This window comes from Miniopterus natalensis, chromosome 18 (assembly GCF_054644295.1).
Source record: "Miniopterus natalensis isolate mMinNat1 chromosome 18, mMinNat1.hap1, whole genome shotgun sequence".
Taxonomy (NCBI): domain Eukaryota; kingdom Metazoa; phylum Chordata; class Mammalia; order Chiroptera; family Miniopteridae; genus Miniopterus; species Miniopterus natalensis.
The window spans coordinates 38,741,014-38,765,645 of NC_142098.1; the positions used below are offsets into that span (position 1 = coordinate 38,741,014).

At 50.9% G+C, this 24,632-nt stretch overlaps 1 protein-coding gene across 4 annotated transcripts; it reads left to right on the forward strand.

Moving 5' to 3' along the window:
• Positions 1-862: 862 nt before the first annotated feature.
• Positions 863-24,208, forward strand: KASH5 (KASH domain containing 5). Of its 4 annotated transcripts, none has more exons than XM_087827313.1 (19): positions 863-905; positions 4,079-4,183; positions 4,679-4,865; positions 5,316-5,380; positions 6,488-6,554; positions 6,811-6,972; positions 7,461-7,578; positions 7,902-7,952; positions 14,160-14,237; positions 14,525-14,581; positions 15,171-15,230; positions 15,931-15,995; positions 16,157-16,244; positions 16,530-16,670; positions 19,859-19,917; positions 21,559-21,604; positions 22,844-22,908; positions 22,987-23,106; positions 23,208-24,208. In XM_087827313.1, the coding sequence occupies exons 1-19, from the start codon at positions 863-865 to the stop codon at positions 23,347-23,349; spliced, it is 1,719 nt and encodes a 572-aa protein (XP_087683439.1). In that variant the 3' UTR covers positions 23,350-24,208. The 4 variants fall into 4 exon arrangements, with proteins under 4 accessions (XP_087683439.1, XP_087683438.1, XP_016061476.2 ...); XM_087827312.1 differs by having other exon boundaries at positions 16,548-16,670; XM_016205990.2 differs by having other exon boundaries at positions 16,548-16,670; positions 22,990-23,106.
• The last annotated feature ends 424 nt before the right edge of the window (positions 24,209-24,632 follow it).

The window sequence follows — 24,632 nt, forward strand, 5'->3', positions numbered from 1 at the left end:
TCAGTAGCCCAAGGTGGTCGGGAACCCAGAGACAGCACCTCGTTTAGAAATGTTTCCTAGAAGAGGAGACATGTAGGCTGAGACTGGAAGGGCTAGCAAGGAGGGTGTCCCAGACAGAGAGACCCAGAGGTGGGAACAGCAAGCTTGGTTTAGGGAACAACACTCAGTTCAGAGTCACTGGAGCAGCAAGTGTGATTTGGGGTGAGGAGATTGGATGGGGCCAGGCCAGGCAGGGCCTTCGATGCCAAGTCCAGAGTCTAGGCTCTGTCCATGGGGTGCTGGGGAGCCATGGAAGAATCTTGAGCAGGGGAGGGGCAGGTCAGCTCGGGGGCCCTGTGGGAATGAACTGGAGTGGGAGACTGGAGGTTGGGAGACCAGGGGAGAGGCTACAATGAGGTCCCATGGGGAGAGGACTAGGCCGGAGCCTGGGCCGTAGGGAAGGAAAGAAGGATACAGGGCAGAGTCATTGGGCAGGAAGGACAGGGCTGGGGACTTGACAAGCTGTGGGGAGGAGGGATGGTGAAGAGGCAGTGGCCCCCACCCACTAACCCCACTTTGATCTCTGCCACCCACTCTTCTGGTCCCCCTTTCCCAACCCACACCTCCAATCCATAAAACAGGTCTGAGCTGGAGCTGCTGTGATGGAGACAGGGGTGGGCAAACAGGTTCTGAGAACCCAGAAAGGCCTGGGGCACAGGTGAGGCAGGGCAGGTCCCCACCCTCAGGTGGCTGGTCTGAGGAGGCCATTCCCCTGCTTGTCCTTCTAGGAGCTCTCAGAGCAGCCAGTCTTTTTTCCTTCCCTCCCAGTGATGGAGGGAGGCTGTTAACTTCTCCAGCAGCTGTGGAGCAACAAGGGTGGCCCATGGACCTACCAGAGAGACCCGCCGGTGGCCCTGCTACACAAAGTAGGTGGCTGGGCCCCTCTTTCTCCATGGGTGGATGAGGAGGGAGCAGTGGGTGAGCGAACACCAGGCTGTGACTCGGGGGACTTGGGAGAGGTGGCTTGGGGCTCCACCTTGGTGCAGGGTGGAAGGAAGGAACCTGCCCATTTGTCTGGACCCCTTATCCCCTTTGCTCTGGGAGCCCAGAGCAGAAGTCTTTGCATGAACTGTGTTCCCTGCCTGGAGTACCCTTTCCCAGTGATTGCAGGCTCACCGTCGCTTCCTTCAGATCTCTGCTTTCTGCAAAGCAGCTGCCCTGGCACACACTCCTCTTTCCTGCTTTCCCTCTCTTCATAGCACTGACATAGGTTTGGTTTATCTGTTTACACACTGTCTCTCCCGCCAGGCCGGGTCCGCTTTATTCATCCTGGTATTTCCAATTCCTAGAGCAGCACTGTCCAACATGCCAGCCATATCTGTAATTTAAAATTTTGTTAGTAGCCACATTTAAAATAAATTTTAAAAGAAACAGGCCAAATGAATGGCAATAATAGATGTTATTTAATGTCATACAGCCACAATAGTATCATGTAATCAATATAAAAATGGATTGGAGATATTTTTTTCATGCAAAGTCTTCAAGATCTGGTGTGTGCTTTATACTAATAGAGCATCTCAGTTCACACTGGCCACAGTTCAGGTGCTTACAAACCACAGGAAGTGAGTTGGTACCCTAGAACAATGCCTGACACCTCAGTTAACATCCTTGAATTGACTGGATGCAAACCACATGCATGTGAAAGCCGCTCCCGGAGCAAGATGCTAGGTTGCCCTCTCTGAAACTCATCTGCTAAGTGGGGAGCTCAGTGTGATGGGGGAGGAGGCTCTCACCCTCTGAAAGAGGCAGGGCCCCTTTATTAGAGGCTCCCAGTGTCCAGCAGCAGCAGAGCCTGAGTCTTTTCTTGGCTCCTCAGGTTTGGACTTTGGCCTCTGGAGGCTTTCCTGGTAGGAAGGTAGGAGCACTTCGCTGGCACCAGCAGAGGGCGTGCAGCCACCGAGGAACCATGGGCCAGAGCTGAGCCAGCTTTGAGAGGCTCCTGAAGGAAAGGGAGGGACACACCCAGGAGAGATAGAGACAGAGAAAGGCTCTAGAGAGGAAAGGCACAGAGAGACAGCAGAGGATAGAGAGAGAAGGCTTGGAGAATGAACAGAGAGAGTCACAGAGATATGGAAAGAGAAGCACAGAGGCAGAGAAAAAAATGAGGGCAAGGGACATGGAGACAGAGGGGACATAATGGGGAGAGAGATGGGGAGGAAGATGGAGAAAAAGAGCCAAAGAGAAAACTAGAAAAGAGCAAGCACAGAGACACAGAGAGGGAGAGACACTGACGAAGGAAAAGAAGGAAAGAAAACAGGAGAGAAGCACAGTGGCATCTTCGTGCAGTGCCCTGGGCAGAACCTCAGACCACACGTGATCTATAATCAGACCTCCTGGTTTGACTCTGTGTTGCTCTCCCTGGCTAAGTGGCCCTGGGAAAGTGACTTCGCTAGGCCTTGAGGTCCTTCTCCATAACATGGAGCATGGTAAGAGGAAGAAACAAGAGTGCAGGGAAAGCCCTGGGCACAGGCCCTGGTGTCTCCCCTAACTGTGGGTTCCTACTCCTTCCCAAGGAGCATGGGCTCAAACCCAAGGGGGTTGAATTTGAGCTCGCTACAAAGAACCTTAGAAGGCTTAGAGGGATGAGAAAGGGTACTCATATGTTGAACAGGTGACCTTGGGCAAGTTCCTGACTTCTTTGTGCCTAAGCCTCCTCTTCTGTAAGGTGGGGCTAATAATAGCAGCCACCATGGTGCATGCAAAACCTTCAGGAGGGGCCGAGTAAATTTTCAGTTCTATACTGAACTTCCACTACATGCCAGGCCCTCTGCCAGGGCCTTTCCAGATTTTATCTCATTTATTTTCTAAGAGGGGGGAAACACCACCACTATTTTCCAGGCAAAGAAACTGAGGCTCAGAGAGGCTGAGTCCTAGCCCTAGCCGGTTAGAGCGTCGGCCTATGGACTGAAGGGTCACGGGTTTGATTCTGGCCAAGGGCATGTACCTTGGTTGCAGGCTCCATCCCTGGCCCCAGTCAGGCTGTGTGTAGGAGGCAGCCAGTTGATGTGTTTCTCTCACATCAATGTTTCTCTCTCCCTCTCCCCCCCCTCTCTTACCCTTCCACTCTCTGAAAAGCAATGGAAAAAATATCCTCAGGCGAGGATTAAAAAAAGAGAGACAGAGAGAGGCTGAGCCCCTTGCCTGGGTTGCTCCTAGGTCTGCCAGATGTTGTAGCCTGTGCTCAGCCCACTGCTATACCCAGCATGCAGGGAGTCTTGAAGGTCACTTCCAGTCCTCAGAAAGATGCTGGGCTGTCCCAGTGGTTCCTGGGGTAGAGGATCTCCTCCTATATCTTGGAGCATTTATTGAGTGCCTGTTATACAAACACTGTGGATATAGCAGTGGACAAACAGACCCTGGGATGTGCACAGTATGCACATGTGTGCTCTCTTCACATACACAGACCTAACCCTCCCAGCCCTGGGGATGGGGATTACTCTACCCTGTCCCCACTTTACTGGTGGGGAAACTGAGGCTCCAAAAAGAGAAACAACTTCCCACAGTAGTGCAGTTGGGCTCTGAGCTCCTGGAGGAGAGAGACCTAGCCCACCAGGCAGGCTAGGAGACCGGAGATGCGGCAGGCAGAATCGATCCAGGCTGCCGGGATGTTATCTGATTGTTCCTGGCTTCTGGGCCCCCCCTTCACTCTTAGCTCCTCCCAGAATCCTCTCTCCTTTGCCCTCCCCCACCTCTGTTACCCTCTAAGCACAGCCTGGGAGGCAGAGGAAGAGAGGAGGAACGGGTGATTATTCATTTGTTATCTGGGCTCCTGAGCAGGTTGTACACAAAGGATCAGACAGCAGGGGCAACTTCCTGGCCCAAAAGATGGGGCCCACATCCCCAGGATGAGGGGCAGGGAGGTGGTTCAAAGACCCTCACATTGCTGCACCCACTCGAAGCTTCCTGCAGTTCCCCACCAGTCCCAACTCCAGGCAGCTCCAAATGAATTCCACCCCCCTTTAGGAGCCCAAGTTGTTACCAGAAAGGAGACCTGGCCACTCCTCTCCTCACTGGTGGACTGACCCTATTGTCTCCTCAGTATACCTCTGGGACCAGCCCAAGGAGGGGCGCCGAGGGACACTGCTCAGCTTAGAGGAGCAAATACTCAACTCCACATTCGAAGCTTGTGACCCCCAGAGGACAGGTGGGAGGGAAATGGACAGGGTCTGGGAGCACTGGGCCTGGGAGGGAGAAGGAATAATAAGGGGCAGAGATGGGGGCTGGAAACTGGGGTGCTGTAGAGAGAGGGATGGGCTAGCGCCCTTCTTGGGGGCCTTGTAGGACATGGGTGATTGTGGGAAGCTCCAGGAGGGAGTGGATAAGGGATGGGGGCCTTTCAGGCAAGGACAGTGAGGGGACATTAAGGAAAAAGGGTTGGCTTTGGTGCCTGGGAGAGGGTGGGAGGGCAGCTACTGTGGGCCTGGTGGGGCACAGCTGTTTCTCTTTGGTCTACCCTCTGAGATAGGGATGACTTGTGAAAAAGTCCAAGTGAAAAGTGGACTCAGAGGAGGGTAAAGGACTTGCCCAAGTTGTCTCAGCTGGGTTGTGGTGCAGGGGTGCCAACAGCCCAGCCAGTGTCATCCTAATGTTCCCAACTCCCACTTCTCCCCATTTGCTCCATGGTATGCTCTGTCTTCAGGCCTGGTGGCTGTGACCCGAGTCCTAGCCTACCTGGAGGCTGTAACAGGACAGGGCTCCCAGGATGCACGTCTCCAAACACTGGCCTGCAGCCTGGACCCCAACAGGGAGGGCCCTCAGGCCACTGTGGACTTGGACACCTTCCTGGTCGTCATGCGGGACTGGATCGCTGCCTGTCAGATGGATGGGTAAGTCCCTGTACCTCCACCCTCACCTGGGAAGTCCTCCCTAAGATCTAATGTCATACCTGTTTACTGGGGCATAGGGACCTCCTGTAGTTGGAAGGAGGCTGAGGAGACAAAAAACAAAGAGATGAGTAGGAGAGCAGCAGAGAGTCTAAGGACAAAGTGCCTGGGATGGGGAGGTGAAGAGGGTCTGGGGGCAGACATAAAAGGGGCTGGAAGGAGGCAGAGGGGGCTGAAAGGGGGTTAACAGATGCCCCTCACCATCCCTTTTCCAATCCCAGTCCTTGCCCTCCTGCTTTTCCATCTGGCCCCGGGCGCTTGCCATCTGGCTTCACCTTCCTCCCCACCATGCTTGCTCTCACCTAACCTGGCCCCTCCTCCAGCCACCCAGAATCCCCCTGCTGGGTTTGAGGGTGGCTGCAGGGGGCTCTAAGCCTCATCTCTTTGATATAGAGGATTAGAGCTGGAAGAGGAGACTGCCTTCGAGGGGCCCCTGACCTCCCAGCAGCTGCCATCTGGTGAGATTGCTTTATATAGAATGAAGCGGGCTGGCCTGGGGTCAGACAGTGGGGGGACTTCCCACTTAGCAACAGAGCAGGGGATAGAATGGGACCCCAGGGACCTTTGCTCTAGCCTGGAGCTGTGAGTTTGGCTTTCTAGGAGCCTCCATGACTGCCTCCCCACCTTCCTTGAGCTTTGGGGGTTTCATTCCTCTGGGGTTGTTCTCAAAGCCTTCTAACACCAGCTCTATTATAGAGCCCCACAAGGCCCCACCCACCTCTCATCAACGGCCAGCCCGGATGCCCCAGACTAATGTCCCTTGCTCTCCACACTCACACACACTCACACACACTCACACACTCAGAGCTGCGTTCCTTTCCTGTAGAACACACTCAGAGCTGCGTTCCTTTCCTGTAGAAATCTGATCATCTGATTAGTTACCTGCCCTGCTGTTTGGTTAGTTGATTTGTTTACCATTGTAACCCTAGGACCTCATACACAGGAGGTGCTCCATAAACAAATGTTTGTGTTATATTTCTCCAGCCTTATAAAAACAAAAGCAAATAAAATAGAGCTTACTTGGCATTCCTTGAACCTCCTCCCATTGGGCTTGGGGGTCAATGGAGGGCTGTGAGCAGGGGAGGAGCGGGTCAGCTCTGGGTAGGGGTAGGACAGAAGGGAGAAGCTGGAGACCAGGAGGCTGGGGAGGGGGCTGTGGTGAGGGTGCGAGGCCTGAGCCAGGATGGGGTGGAGCACAGAGGGTCAGGGAGGAGGGGACAGGGCCTGGGCCCTATTGTACTGTGAGGGTGAGCAGCAGCAAGGGACCCAGGTGAGGCATGGGGGGGTGGACTGGGAGGAGGAACAGGTTTGGGGGCAGCTAAGGTGCTGCCCAGTGTTGGTCATGAAAATTACAGGGCTGTGTGGGAGATCCAGCCTGAGCTCAAGGTACTGATGAACAAGAGGCTTTTCTAATGTCGGGTATAGTTATAGCCCTGGGAGCAGATGGGATCACCCAGAGCAAATGTGAGGGTGGAAGCCAGAGAAGGAACAAGCCCAGAGTCCTGGGTCACCCCAATATCTAACATCACTGAGGATCCCACTGTCCTCTGTCTGTCTCCCTCCAGTATGCCCAGACACCGAGGAGCCAGCCAACCTGGAGAGCTTCGGAGGCGAAGACCCCAGACCTGAGCTGTACCTATCCTCAGGCCCCTCTCTACCCTCTCCCTGCCCATGCCCTCCAGCTTTCCCAGGGCCTGGCTAGGGCTTGGGGTCCTTTGGGAGTGGGTGAGGGACGGGCTGTGCTAACAGCTCAGGGAGAGTGGGGCAGTCTCCCTCCTGTTCCTCTTTCTCCACAAGAGCCTATCTCCCCACCACCCTCACCGACTACCGTCACCCGTGAAAGGAGGCTGGGGCTGTGGGTGGTGACCCTGGCCCTCTCTGCCCCCAGGCTTGGGACAGCTGACTTGTTGAGCAGCCTGGAGGACCTGGAGCTCAGTAACCGCAGGCTGGCGGGGGAGAATGCCAAACTGCAGCGCAGCGTGGAGACTGCCGAGGAGGGGTCCGCGCGCCTCGGGGAGGAGATCTTGGCCCTGCGCAAGCAGCTCCGCAGGTGGGCCGGGTCCACGTCCACCGTCCTGAGTCCCTGGGTCCCTTCTGACCCAGCCTCGTTCTCCACTTGCTTTCTTTGTACCTCCTGCTGCATGTCTATGATCCCGACCTGTCCCTTTCTTCTTTTCTTCTGTCTTTTATCTTTCTCTTTTGTCTCTCCTTGATTCTTGTCTCTCAACCTCTGGGGTTCAGACTTCTCTCTTTATTCTTCCCTTTCTTATTCTCCATCTCCGTAGACTCTTTCTCTGTGCTCTGTCTTCCTCATGTCTGTCCTGTTCCCCTTCTGACACCCCTTAATCTTTTAGGTAGAAACTGGTCTCTGTTCCCCATGCTCAGTTCTTTCCCCCCTTTTTTCTCTGAGTCTCTTCTCTGTGGGTCTCCATCCCCCTCTATCTCTAGGTCTCTGTCTGGGATTTCTCTGCTGCTTCTGTCTCTAAATGGATCTCTCTTCCTCTTTCTCATGGCCCACGTGTCCCTGCCCATACTCAGTACCCAGCAGGCTCTGCAGTTTGCCAAGGCCATGGATGAGGAGCTGGAGGACCTGAAGAGTCTGGCCAAGAGCCTGGAGGAACAGAATCGCAGTCTTCTGGCGCAGGCCCGGCAGACAGTAGGTTCTGGGCAAGGGGCACGTGTCCTCTTCCTTCTCCCTTTCTTGGAGCCTGAGCAACAGAGCCTGACTGTGGAATGGGAAGAGCAGAGGTCACCCAGTCTTCCTCTGTCCCTCCAAGTCCTGCTTGCCTCAGACTTTGAGGCCAGGTCTACTTGCCATTCCTCTAAAAACAAAGGGGACAGCAGGAGCCATCAGGGCTCCCCAGACCCATTCCCCAATCCTGCTCCTCAGTGACCCAGGCCTGAGTTGTGATCCTAGGGGTGGGGGAAGGGCAATATGGGGGCAAGGAAGCCCCAAAAGAAGCCTTTATCCTCTCTCAGGAAAAGGAGCAGCAGCATCTGGTGGCTGAAATGGAGTCTCTGCAGGAGGAGGTGAGCTGAGGCCCAGTGCCCACCCCGACCTCTTCTCCTGTCCTACCCTGTGTGCCTCAGACACCCCCAGCAGCCTGCAGACCAAACACCCTTCAGTCTGGGGAGGGAGAACCCAGGATCACAATAACATGTGAATGTTTCTGAAGGTCACGTCACTGCATGCGAGAACTGCCGCAGTTGGTCAGAGTGTAGGGCACGGGGTAGACGGCCTGGGTTCAACTGAGGCTACCTGCATAAGCATAGGTCCCCACTCTGTGCCTCAGTGTCCTCACCTGTAAAAAGGGGTAAAATGATAGAATCTCTCTCATTGGGTTGTGTGAGATTTAAACAAGGATGCTTGTAAAGCCTTGTGCACAAGGCAGGACACATAGGAAGTGCTTACTAAAAATTAGCTAGTGTTGTTCATATATTAGTATTTTTTTAATGCTGGAAAGAACAAAGGCCTTGAAGTCAGCACTGAGTACAAGTTGCATCTCTGCCACTTACATGACAGGCAACCTTTAGGCATGTGACTGCCCCTTCCCAATCTTAGTTTTCTTTTTTCTTTTCTTTTTTCTTTTCTTTTCTTTTCTTTTCTTTTCTTTTCTTTTCTTTTCTTTTCTTTTCTTTTCTTTTCTTTTCTTTTCTTTCCTTTCCTTTCCTTTCCTTTCCTTTCCTTTCCTTTCCTTTCCTTTTTCTTTTCTTTTCTTTTCTTTTCTTTTCTTTTCTTTTCTTTTCTTTTCTTTTCTTTTCTTTTCTTTCTTTTTTAAAATATATTTTTGTTGATTTCAGAGAGAGGAAGGGAGAGGGAGAGAGAGAGAAATATCAATGATGAGAGTCATTGATCGGCTGCCTCCTGCATGCCCCCTACTGGGGATCGAGCCCACAACCCTGCATATGCCCTGACTGGGAATCGAACCTCAATCTCCTGGATCATAGGTCGATGCTCAACCGCTAAGCCACGCTGGCCGGGCTTTTGTTTTTTTTATATTCTTCACCCGAGGATATGTTTTTATTGATTTGAGAGAGGGGGGGGGGGAGAGAGAAAGAAATATCGATGTGAGAGAGAAATATTAATCAGCTACCTCCCATATACACCCTGACCAGGCATCGAACTCGCAACCTAGGTATATGCTCTGACCAGGAATCAAACCTGCAACCTTTTGGTGTACAGGACAATGCTCCAACCAACTGAGCCACCCGGCCAGGGCCTTAGTTTTATTTTCTAAGAATGGAGAAGGGTATCTCTTCAGCAGGGTTATTATGGGAATTAAATAACTGCTTTTAGCCCAGAGTCCAGCACATAATATGAACAGGCCCAGTTGAACCTCACGTCTGGTTTGAGCCACATTCTTTCTGAGACAGAAAACATCCCCTGAGTTAATTCTGGGTGTACCTAGTCCTTTTAGGTGGAAATTGAAACTCATCACTTGATGATGAATCTCATTGCTGTCCCCCCACAAGGTGGCATCTGAGTTGCTGGAGACTCAGGCAGCACCTTAGTGCTCCAGGAGGCAGCAGACCTCGCTCAACATCTGTTCTCTCTGCTGGACAAGATTGATGTTCGTAGTCCCATCTGGTCCTTGGCCTTAGTCACCACTGCACGCTGGCATCCATTGGGAGGCTGGCATTGCCTTCTAGTCTCTGGACATACAGTCCTCACTGCATCTGCTGGTGGTGGCCCCTGTAAAGGCCGCTGAGGCTCTCACTCAGCCACTTTTATACCCTTCTGGGGGCACAGCAAAGGTTAGCTGCTTTCCTGTGACTGTGGCCATGGGGGCCTCCCTGGGCCCTCTCTGCCTCAACAACTCACACGGCTATTTCTATTCTATTCTCATGCCTTGCTGGTTCTGCAACTGAGCTGGGAACCACTTCTCTCAGATTCACAGACATCCCAGGGATTCTATGGTTCCATTCTTGACCCCTCACGGCTAACCCTGGGCTTGGGATGGCTCAGGGCCTATTTTCTCTCTGTTGCTCTCTTCAACTATCCTACACCCTTCCTCCAGCCCTAAGGATCTCTGCCCAGTTAAGCCAGTGATACTGACTCTGCCTAAGCCCCATAAATCTTTGTCCTACGTCTGCATGTAGCTTTTACATTTAAATCTAAAATTTTTCTACTATTGTTTTCTGGCTCTTCCATGAAAATTCCCTTCCATGAGGCTATGGGAATCTTGCTGCAGGATGAGGCATGGGATACAGACAGGATGTGACTGTTTCTTCTAGAACTTCTCTTTTTAAGAAAAGGGGCTTTCCCTAAAGCCCCTGGCAGAATTTCCCTCTTATATCTCTTTGACCAAAGTGGCAAATGATTATAGCCAAGCCGCTCCCTGTCATGGGTAATATAGCCCCTGATGGGTCCAGAATGCTGATTAACAAGAGGTTTTGAAGGTTTCTGGGTTGGTTTGGCAGCTCTTTGGCTTGTTTGTTTGTCTGTCTGTCCTCGTGATCCCAGGGGGCTGCAACATCTCCCAACTTCATGTTCTCATTCAAAGTAGGATAAAGAGGGAGAAGGGGCCCAGCATATGCTCCTCTCGTGGCTCTCTCTTTTCATCATAAGGAAAAGCTTTTCCAGGAGTACCCCACTGTACCCTCCACCCCAGCAGACCTCTCTTACATGTCACTGATGGAACTGGATCACATGACAACCCACTGCCACCACCAGACCAGTCACCAGGGAGACTGGGAGAATATCCTCAGCCTCTTAGAGGGGGAAAAGGCCTGCTGCCCAGTCTCCTGAATCTGCCAGGATTTCCATCTTGATTCACCCCCAGGGCTGAGGCTGAGACCCACCTGCCTACATGGGTAGGGGACCCCCAATGAAAGCAGAAGGAATAAGCACGGTGAATGGCAGCCAGCGGTCTCTGCCTCTTCCTAGCCCAGAAGGCCTGCTGCCAGGTCCAGTGCCTTGAGCTGCGCCTGGGACATCCTAGGCGCTCAATAACTGGAGCTATTCTTGGATCCCTCCCCTCCACCTTTCTCCTCATTGTCAGCTGCCTACAGAGCATCTATAGATCGAGTTCTCAAGTTACAGTAGAATAATGCTGGAGTAAGGGACACTCAGACACTCAGCTTTCCTACGGAGAACCTACGGAGCAGAGCTCAGGTTACTGCAGAAGAAGGCAGGAGCGGCTGAGTAACCAGGTTCCCTGCCGAGTAGCCCAGGATCCAGCCTGCAAATCCCAACCAGGTGGACAGATGTTGACACAGCATTCCTGGCCAATCCGTCCTTCCTCTGCCCTTCACCTGGCAGTCCAGGCTAGCTGGGACTGAGAGGGAGGGAGGGCAGCTGATAGAGGACTTGCAGCCAAGGCGGGCTAGAGAAGAGGAGGAGCTGGCCTTGGTATCCCCAGGGGCACCAGTACCAGGGACGTGGCAAGGGAAATCAACTGCCTCCATGCCTAGAAATGCTTTCCTCCGTGACGACCTCATCAAAACTCTACAACTTGCTGGACTTTTGGTGCCCAGAAACTCCAGAATGGAATTTGGGCCATTTTACTCTCAGTCCCATTTCATAGTGGCCTGCCCACTGCTCTCTCCTGGCCGCTTCTTTTCCCCAATAACTCCTCAGCCTTGAGGATTCTGCCCCTGGCACTGCCTCCTCAGGAAGCCCTTCATGAGGACTGCCAGCAGGCCCAGGCCCCAGTCCTCATCAGAGTCCACCTCACCACACCTTATCATCAGCCTCTGCGTTGGTTTCTACCTCAAGTGATGAGCTTGGTACAGGAGATTAATCTGGTTCCCCATTCTCAGCCAAGGCTTCATCAGGCTCAGAGGAGAGTCTTGGGGTTGTAAGGGCAGGATTTGGAATCAGATTTGGGTTTGAGGCCATTTACCATGTGACCTTGGCCAAGTTTTTTAACCTCTTCAATCCTGAATTTCCTCTGTAAAATTGGAGATAATGGCAGTGAAAACATTGTTAGGACATTACATTCTTCCTGAATGATATATTATGACATGTATAGCAGCACCTGTGAAATCTGCCTGCCAAAAAGTTGAACAAGAGTCTGGACAAGGCCCTGGGACTACCCCCTAGAAGACGCAGGGACATGGTGAACATCACCATAGGGAACGAGAACTCAATAAACCTAATCCAAATACACCAATTTCTATAAGACAAATAACCTGGTTTCTTCCACAAAAGGACCCAAAAAAGTGCCAGGATTGGAAGGTGGAGGGTCACTTATATAATAATTGAGACATTTCAACCAAAAGCCTGTGGATCCTCATTCAAACAAAGTAAATGTGAAACATTTGAGAGACAACCAGAATTTTAAAAGAACACAACTTGGGTATAAGATGATCCCAAGGAATTATTATTGATTTTGTTAAGAATGATAATGGGCCCAGCCGGGCGTGGCTCGGCAGTTGAGCGTCGACCTAGGATCCAGGTGGTAGGGGTTCGATTCCCGGTCAGGGCACATGCCCGGGTTGCGGGCTCGATCAGTGACTCTCTCATCATTGATGTTTCTGTCTCTCTCTCTCCCTCTCCTTTCCTCTCTCTGAAATCAATAAACATATATTTAAAAAAAATAAAAATAAAAGAATGATAATGGTAGGTATTGTGATTTTGCTAAAGGAAAGGTCCCTTAAGTAGATTAAAATGCTGGAGTAGCCCTGGCTGGTGTTTCTCAGTGGTTAGAGCATCAGCCTGTGCACCAAAGGGTCGTGGGTTCAATTAAGGCCACATACCTGGGTTGTGGGTTCACTCCCCATACCTGGTCAGAGTGTGTGCAGGAGGCAACCAATCGATATGTCTCTCTCACATCAATGTTTCTCCCGTCCTCCCTTCCACTCTCTCTGAAAAGCAATGAAGCAATGGAAAAAATGCCCTCATGTGAGGATTAACAAAAATAAAGAATAAATAAAATAAAATGCTAGAGTAGTTACATGTGAAATAATATAAATCCTGGGGTTTGCTTTAATCTGGTTAAACATCAAACAAAACAAAAAACCTGGAGGGTAGGTGATTGATAATGGGAGTGCATTATACTGCTATTTTTACTTTTGTGTGTGTTAAAAATTTATAATCCAAAGTTTAAAAAATATTAAAAAAATTTTTTTTCACTTACAGTTTACATTCAATAATATTATTTTGTATTAGTTTCAGGTGTATAGCACAGTGGTTAGACAATCACTTTACAAAGTGGTCCCCTGATATTCCCAGTACCACCTGGCACCATGCATAATTATTACAATATTATTGACTGTATTTCCTGTGCTGTACTTTACATCCCCATGATTATTGTGTAACTACCAATTTACTTCTCAGTCTCTTCACCTTTTTGACCCAGTCCCCTAAGAACCCCCTCCCCTCTGGCAACCACCAGTCTGTTCTCTGTATCTATGAGTCTGTTTGTTTTGTTCACTTATATTCTTCAGATTCCACATAAAAATATTTTTAATACAACATTTACCAAACACTTGGTATATGTCAGGCACTGTTCTAAATACTTTGTGCTATTAACATGTATTTGCATTAATTACCACCTGTAGACCTGGGGCAAGTCAGTCAACCTTTCAGTATCTGAGTTGCTTTTATCTTTTTAAAATTTTATTTATTGATTTTTAGAGAGAGAGAAACATGGATTTGTTGTTCCACTTATTTATGCATTCATTGGTTGCTTCTTGTATGTGCTCTGACCAGGGATGGAACCCACAAACTTGGCATATGGGGACGATGCTCTAATCAACTGAGCTACCTGGCCAGGGCTGAGTTGCTTTTATCTTTAAAATAGGGGATAATAGCCCGGCCGGGCGTGGCTCAGTGGTTGAGCGTCGACCTGGGATCCAGGCGATTGGGGTTCGATTCCCAGTCAGGTCACATGCCCGGGTTGCGGGCTCTATCAATGACTCTCTCATCATTGATGTTTCTGTCTCTCTCTCTCTCCCTCTCCTTTCCTCTCTCTGAAATCAATAAAATAGGGGATAATAAATGAGTTAACACATGAAAGGTGCTCAGTAAATGTTAGCAATTAGCTCATTTAATCCTCAGCAACCCCTTGAAGTAGGTCCTATCTTATCTTCATTCTTATGGATGAGGAATGGACTGATGCACAGAGAAGTCAAAGCTGAAGTTCCGTAGGATGTCAGAGGGATTACATGGGCTAAAACATATAAAGTGCTTAGCATGAGGCCTGATGCACATCGAGTGTCAGCAAATGTCAGTTATGAGTATTAGTGTTGCCGTTTGCTGAAGTGAATATACCTGGCCCTTCCTCCTTCCAGAATGGGAAGCTACTGGCCGAGCGGGATGGAGTGAAGAGGAGAACTGAGGAGCTGGCCATGGAGAAGGATATTTTGAAGGTACCACCCCACCCTAGTGCCTTGACAACTTCCCACTACCCCCAGGGTCATTTTTGCCACCTCCAGTTTCAGCCACTGAGGCCCCGTGAGAGCTGGGAACTTCCATTGAGCCTTTGGGTTCCCAGGGCTGCCAGGCAACTTGACTGAAATCCCTGTCCGTGTAGCTGATGTCCAGAGACCTGCAGGGAGGTTGAGGAGAGGGGTTCGGGAGTGGGCAGGCCCAGGGAGGGCAGGGCTGAGGAGCATCCTGGGAGGCAGACCAGATGGACAGACTCCTTCCTTGGCAGCGGCAGCTCTATGAGTGTGAACACCTCATTTGCCAACGAGACACCGACCTCTCTGAGGTGAGGGGACTGGGGTGGGGATGACATTTGCTTCCATGTGCACCTGCCCATCTGCCCCGAGTCTGGAAAGGGAAGTCCTGCCTGGCTCTAATCCTTAGATAAGCAAGCAGCCCAGAGAGGTCACAGAGTTTTCCTGAGATCACAAGCATGACCCTGCAGGAAGATGCCTTGCTGGTTCTGTGACTGAGCTGGGAAACTCCTCGCTAAGATTCCCATATGTCTTAGGGGTTCTGTGGTTCCATTCTTGCCCCTTTCATGGCTAACCCTGGGCTTGGGATGGCTCAGGGCCTATTTCCTCTCTGTTGCTCTCCAACTCTCCTACACCCTTCCCCCAGCACAAAGGATCTCTGCCCTGTTAAGCCAATGATACTGACTGCCTGAGCCTCACAAATCTTTGTCCTACGTCTGCATATGCCTTTTACATTTAATCTAAAATTTTTCTATTGTTTTCCAAAACTGGTGCTGTCCCTCAGGCCCTAGCCCTTCCCCCAAGCTCACCCTGCCCTCCACCCCACACCCCACACCCCCACTCCTAGTCTTTGTCTTTGTGGGATTGAGCCCAGTCTCAGCTGGCTTTGGGCTTTTCCAGTGCACTTGCCACGCAGAGAGTCTGGCCAAGACCTTGGAAGAGTACAGAACAACAACCCAGGTAACCCAGGCTCCTTCACCCGCCCTTGGTGGCCCCCTGTGTGGCCTTACTCTCCCCACTTCTCTTACCATCTCCAAGATATACTGCCTCTTTCTGTCCCTGTCAGTTGTGTCCCAAGTCTTCTCATCTCACTTCCATCTCCATTGTCTGTGTGTCCCTCTCTCTCTCTCTCCGTCTCTCTGCCTTTTCACTTTTTCTCTGTCTTTCCTTTCTCTCACTCTGTATATGTTTTCCCTTCACTTTTATTCTCTGTGGGTGTCTCCTCACTGCATTTCCCTTCCTTATCTCTATGTGTATCTGCCTGGCTTATTTAGATTCTTGCCTCAGCCCCTCTCTGTGTCTAGTCTGTCTCCCAAGGCGACTCCTCTCTCTGTCCCTGGTCTTTATGAGTCTCTTACACTTGGTGTGTCTCTTGTCTCTCTGTGAGCCTGTGTCCATCTGTGTTTTGTTCCATGTGACTGTCTCTGCCTCCCTTTGCTTAGTTTTCCTGGCTGCCAGGTTACCTTTTGGGTTCCTGCTGCTCTCTCTCGCTGGCCTCCTTAAGTTTCTTTCACTGCTTTCTTCCCCATGTCCCTTGGCAATATGTCTCTTGAGGAGCCCAAAGAAGTCAGGGGAGTGGAATTGACCTTGGAAGAGGAGCCTAGGGGTGGGGGTGGGGGAAGAATGGAAAGCCAGGTGTCCCTCCCTCCCTCCTTTGCAGGAACTGAGGCTGGAAATCTCACACCTGGAGGAGCAGCTGAGTCAGATCCATAAGGGGCCAGATGAGTGAGTGGAACATGAGGGGTGGAGGAGGCAGGAGGAGAGCCCAAGAGCAGGGACCCCCAGCCTTCAGCCCCAAGGTGGGCAGGGTGGCAACCCCAAGCATAGGCCAACGGACAGGTGGTGGGCAGGCACAGAGACCTTCCCCCTCCTGACTGTGTGGCCAGGCTACCCAAAGGGCCTCAGGCGAGAAGAGTGGACTGGACCAAGCTGCTGTCCCCATCACTGGGCATGGAGATCCAGGCCATTCAGCAGGTGGGCCTGGCGCCCCTAGGAACACCCCAACCCACCTCGAGCTGCAACTCTGACCCAGCCCTGACTCTCACCCTACCCCATTTCTCCTCAAGACCATCTGTCCTAATCTCATCCCTAATCCAATTCTTGGTCCTGGCACCAAACCCTTCTTGGGTCCTGCCTCCACCTACTCCCCAGCCCAGCCTCATATCAGCTCCCTTCCACCTCCCATCTCCACACATCAGCCCATCTCCATCCCCATCTCTGACCTGCCTTCTGCCTTAATCTGGCCCTCCCTGACCTCAGAAACAACTTTTCTCCCAGAAAGAAGAAGAGGCAGCCACCAATCTCTCCAGCCCTCTGTGTGGGGTATGGCGGTGGGAGGAGGGCATCAATGAGAGTGATGAGGAAGCTGAGTTTCTACCTGAAATCCCAACTGAAGGACAGGTGAGCATGGGAGGAGGGGCTGTGAGACCAGTGGAGTCCAGAGCTGGGAAAAGGACCTGGGACTCCATGTGCCTGCACTGTTCCCCATTCAATAGGCAAATGTTCACTGAGCAACCACTGAGGAACAGGGAGCCTAAGCCAGACAGGACACTGTCCCTGCCCTCTAGGGACTGGCCTGCTAGTGTGGTAGACAAAAGTGAAGAAAGCAAACACATAAATTTCTTTGTGGTGGTGGTTGTTTAGGAAACACTGTCAGAAATCACCTTATTTAAAATGGTGTGGCCAGTGTGGCTCAGTTACTTAGAGCATCGTCCCATACACTGAAGGGTTGCAGGTTCGATTCACTGTCAGGGTACATACCCAGGTTGTGGGTTCAATCCCCATTCAGGGTGCATACAAGAGGCAACTGATTGATATTTCTCACATCAATGATTCTCTCCCTCCCTCTCCCTTCCTCTCTCTCTAAAATCAATAAAAAACATATCCTTGGGCCTTCAGTGTTGCTCAGTGGTTAGAGCACCAGCCAGTGGACCAGAGGGTTCAATTCCCAGTCAAGGGCACATACCTGGGTTGCAGGTTTGGTCCCTGGCCCTGGTGGAAGCATGTGCAGGAGGCAACCAATAAGTGTCTCTCTCTCTCTCCTCCTTCCCCCTCCCTCCTTCCTTTCTACTCTCTCTAAAAAAATCAATGGAAAAATATCCTCAGGTGAGGATTAACCAAAAAGATAAACTCTTTTAAAAAAATAAATGGTACTACATACAGTTAGAAAACAGTCATGGGATGTAAAGTACAGCATAGAGAATATATAGTCAATAATATTGTAATGGAGTCAGGTAGGTACTGGAAATATGAGGGGACACACTTTATAAAGTACATGATTGTCTAACCACTTTGCTGTGCACCAGAAACCAATACAAAATAATATTGAAAGTAAACTGTAATTGAAAAATAAAGAATGAAGTTACTAAATCATAAAATAAAATAATAAAATAAAATAATTAGAATGGTACTACAGTGGGAAGTGAACTGTTCCTCCTGACACAGTAAAGATACGTCAAGCATTTCCCTTAGCAAACCCACTATGAAATCTTGAACTCAACAATAGCCATTGTTTTATGACTTCTGTAATTATCTGTACAATAATATTACATCATTTGAAATAACTGAAACAACTCATCTTTAATGTCCACAACTAAAAAGTGAGATTTTAATCTATTAGTGCCAAAAGAAATTTATTTATTTATTTATTATTTATTTATTTATTTTAGAGAGAGAAAGGAAGGGAGAGAGAGAAACATGGATTTGTTTCCCTTATTTATGCATCATTGGTTGCTTCTTGTATGTGCCCTGACTGGGGATCAAACTCGCAACCTTGGCATATTTAGCTAACTGAGCTACCTGGCCAGGGCAACCAGAAGATTTTTATTTTTTTTTAAATATATCTTTATTGATTTCAGAGAGAGGAAAGGAGAGAGAGAGAGACATCAATGATGAGAGAGTCATTGATCGGCTGCCTCCTGCACGCCCCCAACTGGGGATCGAGCCTGCAACCCGGGCATGTGCCCTGACCGGGAATTGAACCCCGATCGCCTGGATCCTAGGTCAGTGCTCAACCGCTGAGCCACACCTGGCCGGGCAAAGAAATTTTTTAAAGAAAGTATTGCTGAACAGCTCTATAAACAACTCTGTATTGTCGAAATCTATACCACTTCAAAGCTGTTTGCCACCCTTAAAGGAGAAACTCACTTCTCTGCTCACTTTTTCCTTCGGTTGAGAGAAGCTTTTGTATTTTTCTTTGACATGATGCTCTCATTTGATTTCTCATTTACCTCTCCCAGATTCTCTGTGAGGTAGGCTTCCTCATTCCTCACCCTTCTACTCATGGAAACTGAGGCTCAGAGAGATCACATGTCCACTGTCACACAGCTTGTGGAGGGCAGGGCTGCATTCCTCAGAGGAAATGAGCTTCTGCCACGAACCCTCAGATACCCCAGCCAGGAGAACTGACCCAGGTCTCAGGGTGCTGCCTGCACTGGGTCCTGGGGACACAGAGCTGGGTCACTCAGGACCCAGGACCCTTAGCACTCAAGGCCTAGTGGAGAGATCACACAAATGGACCATGCCAATGCAGTATGATCAGTGTGCTACAGGTGGGGGGTGAGCCCTGTGGGAGCCCAGAGGAGGGGGTACCAGTGTCAGGTGGGAGATTGGAAGAGATCACAGGGAAACTGACACTTGAGTTTATTTTGAAGAAAAAAAGAAGTGGTGTGAGGAAAGAATGACCTTCCAGCAGTGGAAGCAGTATGTGTGGAGGTTCGAAATCGGATATGTTTGGAGAGTAGAGGGCAATTGGGGTGACTAGTGAGAGATGAGTCTGGGGCCCGATCATGAAAGGAATTCCCTGGCAATCAAGCTAAAAGATTGTACTTTCTCCATCAAGCCACAGCAGGGCTGTGAGCAGGGAGGGGCAGGGCAGCTCTGGATGTAGAAAGATCCCTTTGGAGCCAGCCACATGGGGACTGAGGAGGTGAGGCCAGAGAGGAGGCTGAGGCAATGGTACAGTTGGAGAGGATGGAGCCTGAGCCTGGCCAGGCCTTTGGATGGAGAAAAGGGATGGACAGAAAGAATTGGGGCAGGGAAGACAGAGCTGCAGACAGATATCTGGGCTGGGGTTCAGGGTGATAGAAAGGGAAGAGAAGAGAGGAAATGATGAACTTATCTTGTGATGTTATGAGGTGAGTGAGGGACATGGAGAGAGGAGTGGGCTGCTCCAGAGCAGTGAGTGCACAAAGCTAGAGCTCAGGGATATATTTAGAAAAGAGTGTTGAGTTGAGTTGGGGCCATAGGATAAGATTCTCTGGAGAAAACAGAGGGGCTTTGGTCCTGAGAGAGAGCAGATGATGGGGCCATCTCAAGCCTGGGAACCTGGGAGGAGAATGGGGTTTGAAAGAGGAACACTGAGCCCAGGTGAGAAGTTTAAAAGTTTGGAGGATCTGGACTCCTGGGTCCTGAAGAAGCAAAAAGGGCTTGGTAGGGTCCAGAATAATGCTCCAGGTTTGGTTTCTGGGGAGGGGGGGTATAGATCTGTCCCCGAGGAGGGGGCCCAAGAGGAGGGCAGATTTTTGAAGATGGTGTGTTTGGTGTCTGAGGTGTTGCAGCCTGGGAGACCTAACTTTTTTCCCTCACAGAGAAACTTCCAAGGAGAGCCAGCATACCCTCATGAAGGAAGGAAGGAGCAGTCAATGTGGTAAGAAGCCTGATCCTCCTAAACCCATTCTTCTGCCTCGAGGTGACACCCAATTCTCAGACAGATGGAGTACAGAACTAGAAGAGCCCTGAAGGAGCCTCTTATCACTCATTTATTCATTCGTTCATTTACTCATGCTGAGCCGAACCTGGGCCTGTGAACCAGGATGAGTCAGATCCAGCCTTGCCCTCAGTGACTCCCCGCCTAGGGGGAAACAGCCCTGACTCATATAGTTCCAGGAAGACAGCTGGCACCTGACCCCACCTGGGATGGAGGGAGGGCTTCCTGGGGAGGTGATGCCTGAAGGGTCCTTCAAGAATGGTATTCATATAGGAGACTCTTGGATAAAAGACAACGGTTGTCAGGAAGATGGGACAGCTCAGTCACTCAGCCACTCACTGAACATATCTCTCCAAGGTCTCTAGGGAACCCTGGAATAAATGAGACCCAGACTGGGCCCCTGGGGAGCACCCAGGCAGTTGGGAGATTATGAAGGCTCTGGAATCAGACACCTGGAGTTCAAATCCAAGCTCAGTCCTTTTGTGATAGAGGATGGTGGGAGCATTCGGCATAATGCCGTGGAGCCCCAGCCCTGGGATTGTTATGAGGCTCCTGTGCAGGCCTTTGAGGATAGAGAAAGCACTAAATATCTGTACCAACCCTCTTTGGGGCCGTGGCTTTGGGGCCTCTGGTTTCCTGTGATGCCACCCTCTCCCCTCCTCTCTTTCAGACTCCTCCTAGCTGTAGCAACTAGTGAAGCTGCTTGCCAGGAGCTCTAATTGGACTTGTTTGGGAAAGCTCATACTGGGTGGGATGGGGGCTCCAGAGCTGTGACCTCTCCTCAGTCACCAGGAAATGGATGGGAGGAGGGTCTAAGCATCAGCAGGGGCAGGGGCTGGACATCTGAGTTTCCAGGGACAGGGGCAGTATGATACACAGATTGGGAAGCTGGGAGCGCAGGGAGGTAGTGAAATCCTGTGGCCCTAGAAGTGACTAGAGATAAGGGCTTGAACCTGGAGAGGGTCTGGTTGCCTTTTGGGATGCTAATTGAGATAACAGCTGTATCCTGAGGATGTTAGATCTAAAACTGTGGAGGGTCAAATACCTTGTCCCCAGTGAAGGTGATGGCTGGTAGTGTGGACATCTGAGTCTCCAAGGAGCATCTGGGCAGCCTGAGGCCTGAGTCTCCAAAGAGGCATTTCAGGAACTCAGGCAGCTGTGACCCTAGGAGGGGCAGAGGCTGGAGGCTCACATCCCTAAGAGAAATTATTTAGGATAGGAGGGGGGCTTACACAGTTGGATTCAGGAGTCCAAGTTCTGAAAAAAGACCCAGTAAAACTGAGACTGAGTGAAAATGGTGCAACCCAGCAGGCAGGAAGTAGGGGACAGGGTCTACACAGGCCTTAGGTGTTTTGGGGAGTGAGAGCTAGAAGCCTCGGCTCCTACCTAGGGAATCAACTAGAAAAGTAGCAACTGAGAAAGCCAGTGAGATGAAGAGACCCTTGTCCCCTTTTTGAGGTCACAGACCCCAGGTCCATCCTCCTCAAAACCCCAGCTCTAAAGGTTCCCCTGAGCCCTTCAGTGGGCAAATGGGAGTCAGGCTGAGGGAAAATGCTTACAGTGACATTATTGTTGCCCCAGGTTGCCCAGAAGAGAGGAAGAGGAGGAAGCAGAGATCCAGGTCACGGTAGGCAGTCCCCAGTACCCTTCCCCAGTCCCCATCTACTCCAGGCCCTTTGAGGGGACTGATGTCATCACAGCTCCTCCCCAGCTCCCACCCACACCCCCACTTCCCCTGAACAGACAGAAAAATCATTTGGCCAAGAGATAACAAGGCCCTCACTGTAGCTAATGAGAGCGGATGGTGCTGCAGGTGGTGGCCTGCAGGCCAGTGGGCGGCCAGAATGTTCCCAGGGGACCCCCCAAGCACACACACGGCTGCAACCGCTGCACCACAGACGTGGCTACACCCCCGGATTGCGAAAGTGCACACGTACTTACGCCCACACACAGGAAGGGGCTGGACCCTCCCTCTCCCCAGCCAGCCTCAGAACTCCCTCAAGGCACAAGGCACAGCACCCCCCTGCCCAGCACCACACACGCTGGATCCTTTGCTCCTCAAAGCAGCAGGCGACAATCCCCATTCTTAGGCAAGGAAAGGGAGGGAAGGAAATGAGGTAAGGAGCCTGCAGTCCTCGGCTGAGGATTTGAGAGCCAAATGTGTGCCAGGCCGTTCCGGGCACCTGGCACCCTTCAGGGTCCACACCATCCAAGATGGTCTCTCTGAACATCTTAACCCCAAAGCCCACCTCCTTCCTGCCACAACTGTGGAGCCTGGGCCCCACCTCTGGTTCTCAAGCTGGCATGGTGAATGATCTTCATCCAGCTCTCAGGGTTGGGTGAGGGTTAAGGATCATGTTGTAAAGGGCCTGACTCCAGGCCTCACACAGAGCAGGCACACAGTAGGTGACAATGGTGAAGGTGGTGGCTGGGACTGGTGTCCTGTTATTCTTTATTACTTTATTTTTATTGCCATTGGATACTTCCAGAATCCAATGGAAGTGGAAATAATCAACTTGAGTAGCTCACACAGTTATTGAGCATTCACTGTGTGCCAGGCACAGTTCTGAGCCCCCTCCCACTTTTTTTTTAACCCATATTCACTCAGTCAGTCTCCACTTCAGACCTGTGAGGTGGATACTATCATTTTCCCTGTCCAGCAGGTGTTGAAAGTGGAGCATGGAGAAGTGGGGTGACATGCCAAAGGACACATGGCCAGAAGCTGGCAGAGCTGGGACCCCAACCCAGCAGTGTGTTTTGGGAAAGCTTATACATTGAACCATTCACTGTGTTCCACTCCCTTCCATGGGGTCACTTCTGTCCAGGACTCTGTGTCTCAAGTTTGTCACCTCCTTTGTCCTTCCAGGCTGATCTCTTCATCCCTCTGGGAGACCCTCACACTGGAGACATTCCAAGAAGCCCTCCTGAGAGGTACCAGGACCCACAGAGACTGGGAGGGCACTTGGGGACAAAGTCTAGTGTGATTGCCTTGTCCTCCTTTCTCTCTAGCAGCCCTGCCCCACCAGACCTGCAGCAAGCCCTGGTACCTGTGGAGAAGAAGCTGGTCCCAGTAAGGAGACCAGTCTGGGGCAAGGTCTGCCTGTGCCCCCTGCACCCCCAGCAGCTCAGGTGAGCCCCAAGGCATCACCAGAAGGAAGGTGGTGGTCACACATCAGGGTGCTTGGGCTCCCCTGGGCCCTACCCTAAGCACTGTCCTGCCACCCCATCAGGGTCACTGGGCACCCGCTGATTCCGGCACCTGTCTTGGGTCTCCTGCTGCTGCTGCTGCTCTCCATCCTGCTGCTGGGCCAGTCCCCACCCCCCACTTGGCCCCACCTTCAGCTCTGCTACCTCGCCCCCCCCCCAGTGTGAGCCATGCTCCCCATTCCCTCAGAGCAATGTCTAGTTCAGTGAATTTCTTCGGCTCTTTTTACTGTTATTCCTGTTGTGCCACTGTTATCTGGGATTACCCCAGTACGGAGATCCTGCGGTATTGCAGGATCTACACTCCTGTATGGGGTCTTCAGGTGAATTCTTGGTTTTTTGATGTTGACAACTATATTTCTTGACAGTAGCAAAACACGCCCAATAACGGAGTAAGGACTAGGGTTTTATTTTCCTCACAAAACAAGCCTGGAGAACAGCGGTAAGCCCACAGCTCAGTCTCTACAGCCTCGGGGCCAGCGCGCTGTGACTCTGTGATCCTCCTGGCCCTTCCCTCATTCTCAGGGGATGGCTGACATTGTAGCTTCATATGTCATATCTGCAGAGAGAAGGGGATGTGTCCCCTCTTTTTTGTAAAAAAAAAAAAAGCAGTAGCCTTCCCAGAGCCAGCAGCAGACCTGTGTTTATGTCTTGTTGGCCAGATGGTTTGGCGTCATCACCCCTCACTGCAAGGGAGACCAAGCACCTCTCCCAGCAGAAAGGGAGAGAGAGATGTGGGCCAGACACAGACCACAAATGTCTGCTCCAGTGCAAACAGCCAGCAGGAAGTGGACCAGTGTGACATTTGTTCACTCCACAAACACTTAGTGATTTGCCCCAAGAATGATGGGAGCTTTGGGAGGTTTTGTTACTTGTTTTGGGTTATTTATGTTTGAGGTGTAACTTACATACAGATAAATGGACAAATCTTAAGTATCAGTTGGATGAATTTTTGAATATGTAAACACTCAAAACCGAAACCCAACCCAGGTCAAGATATAGAACAGTTTCAGCACCACAGAGGCTCCTTGGGAGAGTTTTGAGCAAGGGTGGGGCAGAATCACACCTATTAAAAGACAGATAGTGATAGAGGTAGATTCAGGCCCCGGGAGCCCCCAAAAGGCACCTAAGAGCCTGGAGGCTAGAGATTTCTTCCCAGATAAGTGACACCTGCATTTAGTCTTGAAGGATGGGTAAGGTTGGTTACAGTGAGCAGGGGCTGAGGAGGATGTTGCAGGCAGAGGAAACAAGTATGAAGATCAAGGGGTGGGAAAGAGCCTCTGTGTGTGGAGAGCCATAGGCAGCACCATGTTGCTAGAGTTAAAAAGAAAAAGATGTGGAGCCAGGGAAGGATTTGAGGCTACAGAGTGCTGAAAGATAGGGTAGAGAGGTGGGCAAGAGCCCATAGAGGGTTTTGAACACCAGCTTGAAATTTACTCCTAAGTGCCCAA

Bases quoted from the DNA above. Each gene is read 5' to 3' on its own strand.
- KASH5 (XM_087827311.1), top strand. From the start codon at position 863: ATGGACCTACCAGAGAGACCCGCCGGTGGCCCTGCTACACAAA. The intron at 14,238-14,524 runs GTACCACCCCAC...CTTCCTTGGCAG, and splicing joins TGGAGAAGGATATTTTGAAG to CGGCAGCTCTATGAGTGTGA. The intron at 21,605-22,843 runs GTAGGCAGTCCC...TTGTCCTTCCAG, and splicing joins AAGCAGAGATCCAGGTCACG to GCTGATCTCTTCATCCCTCT.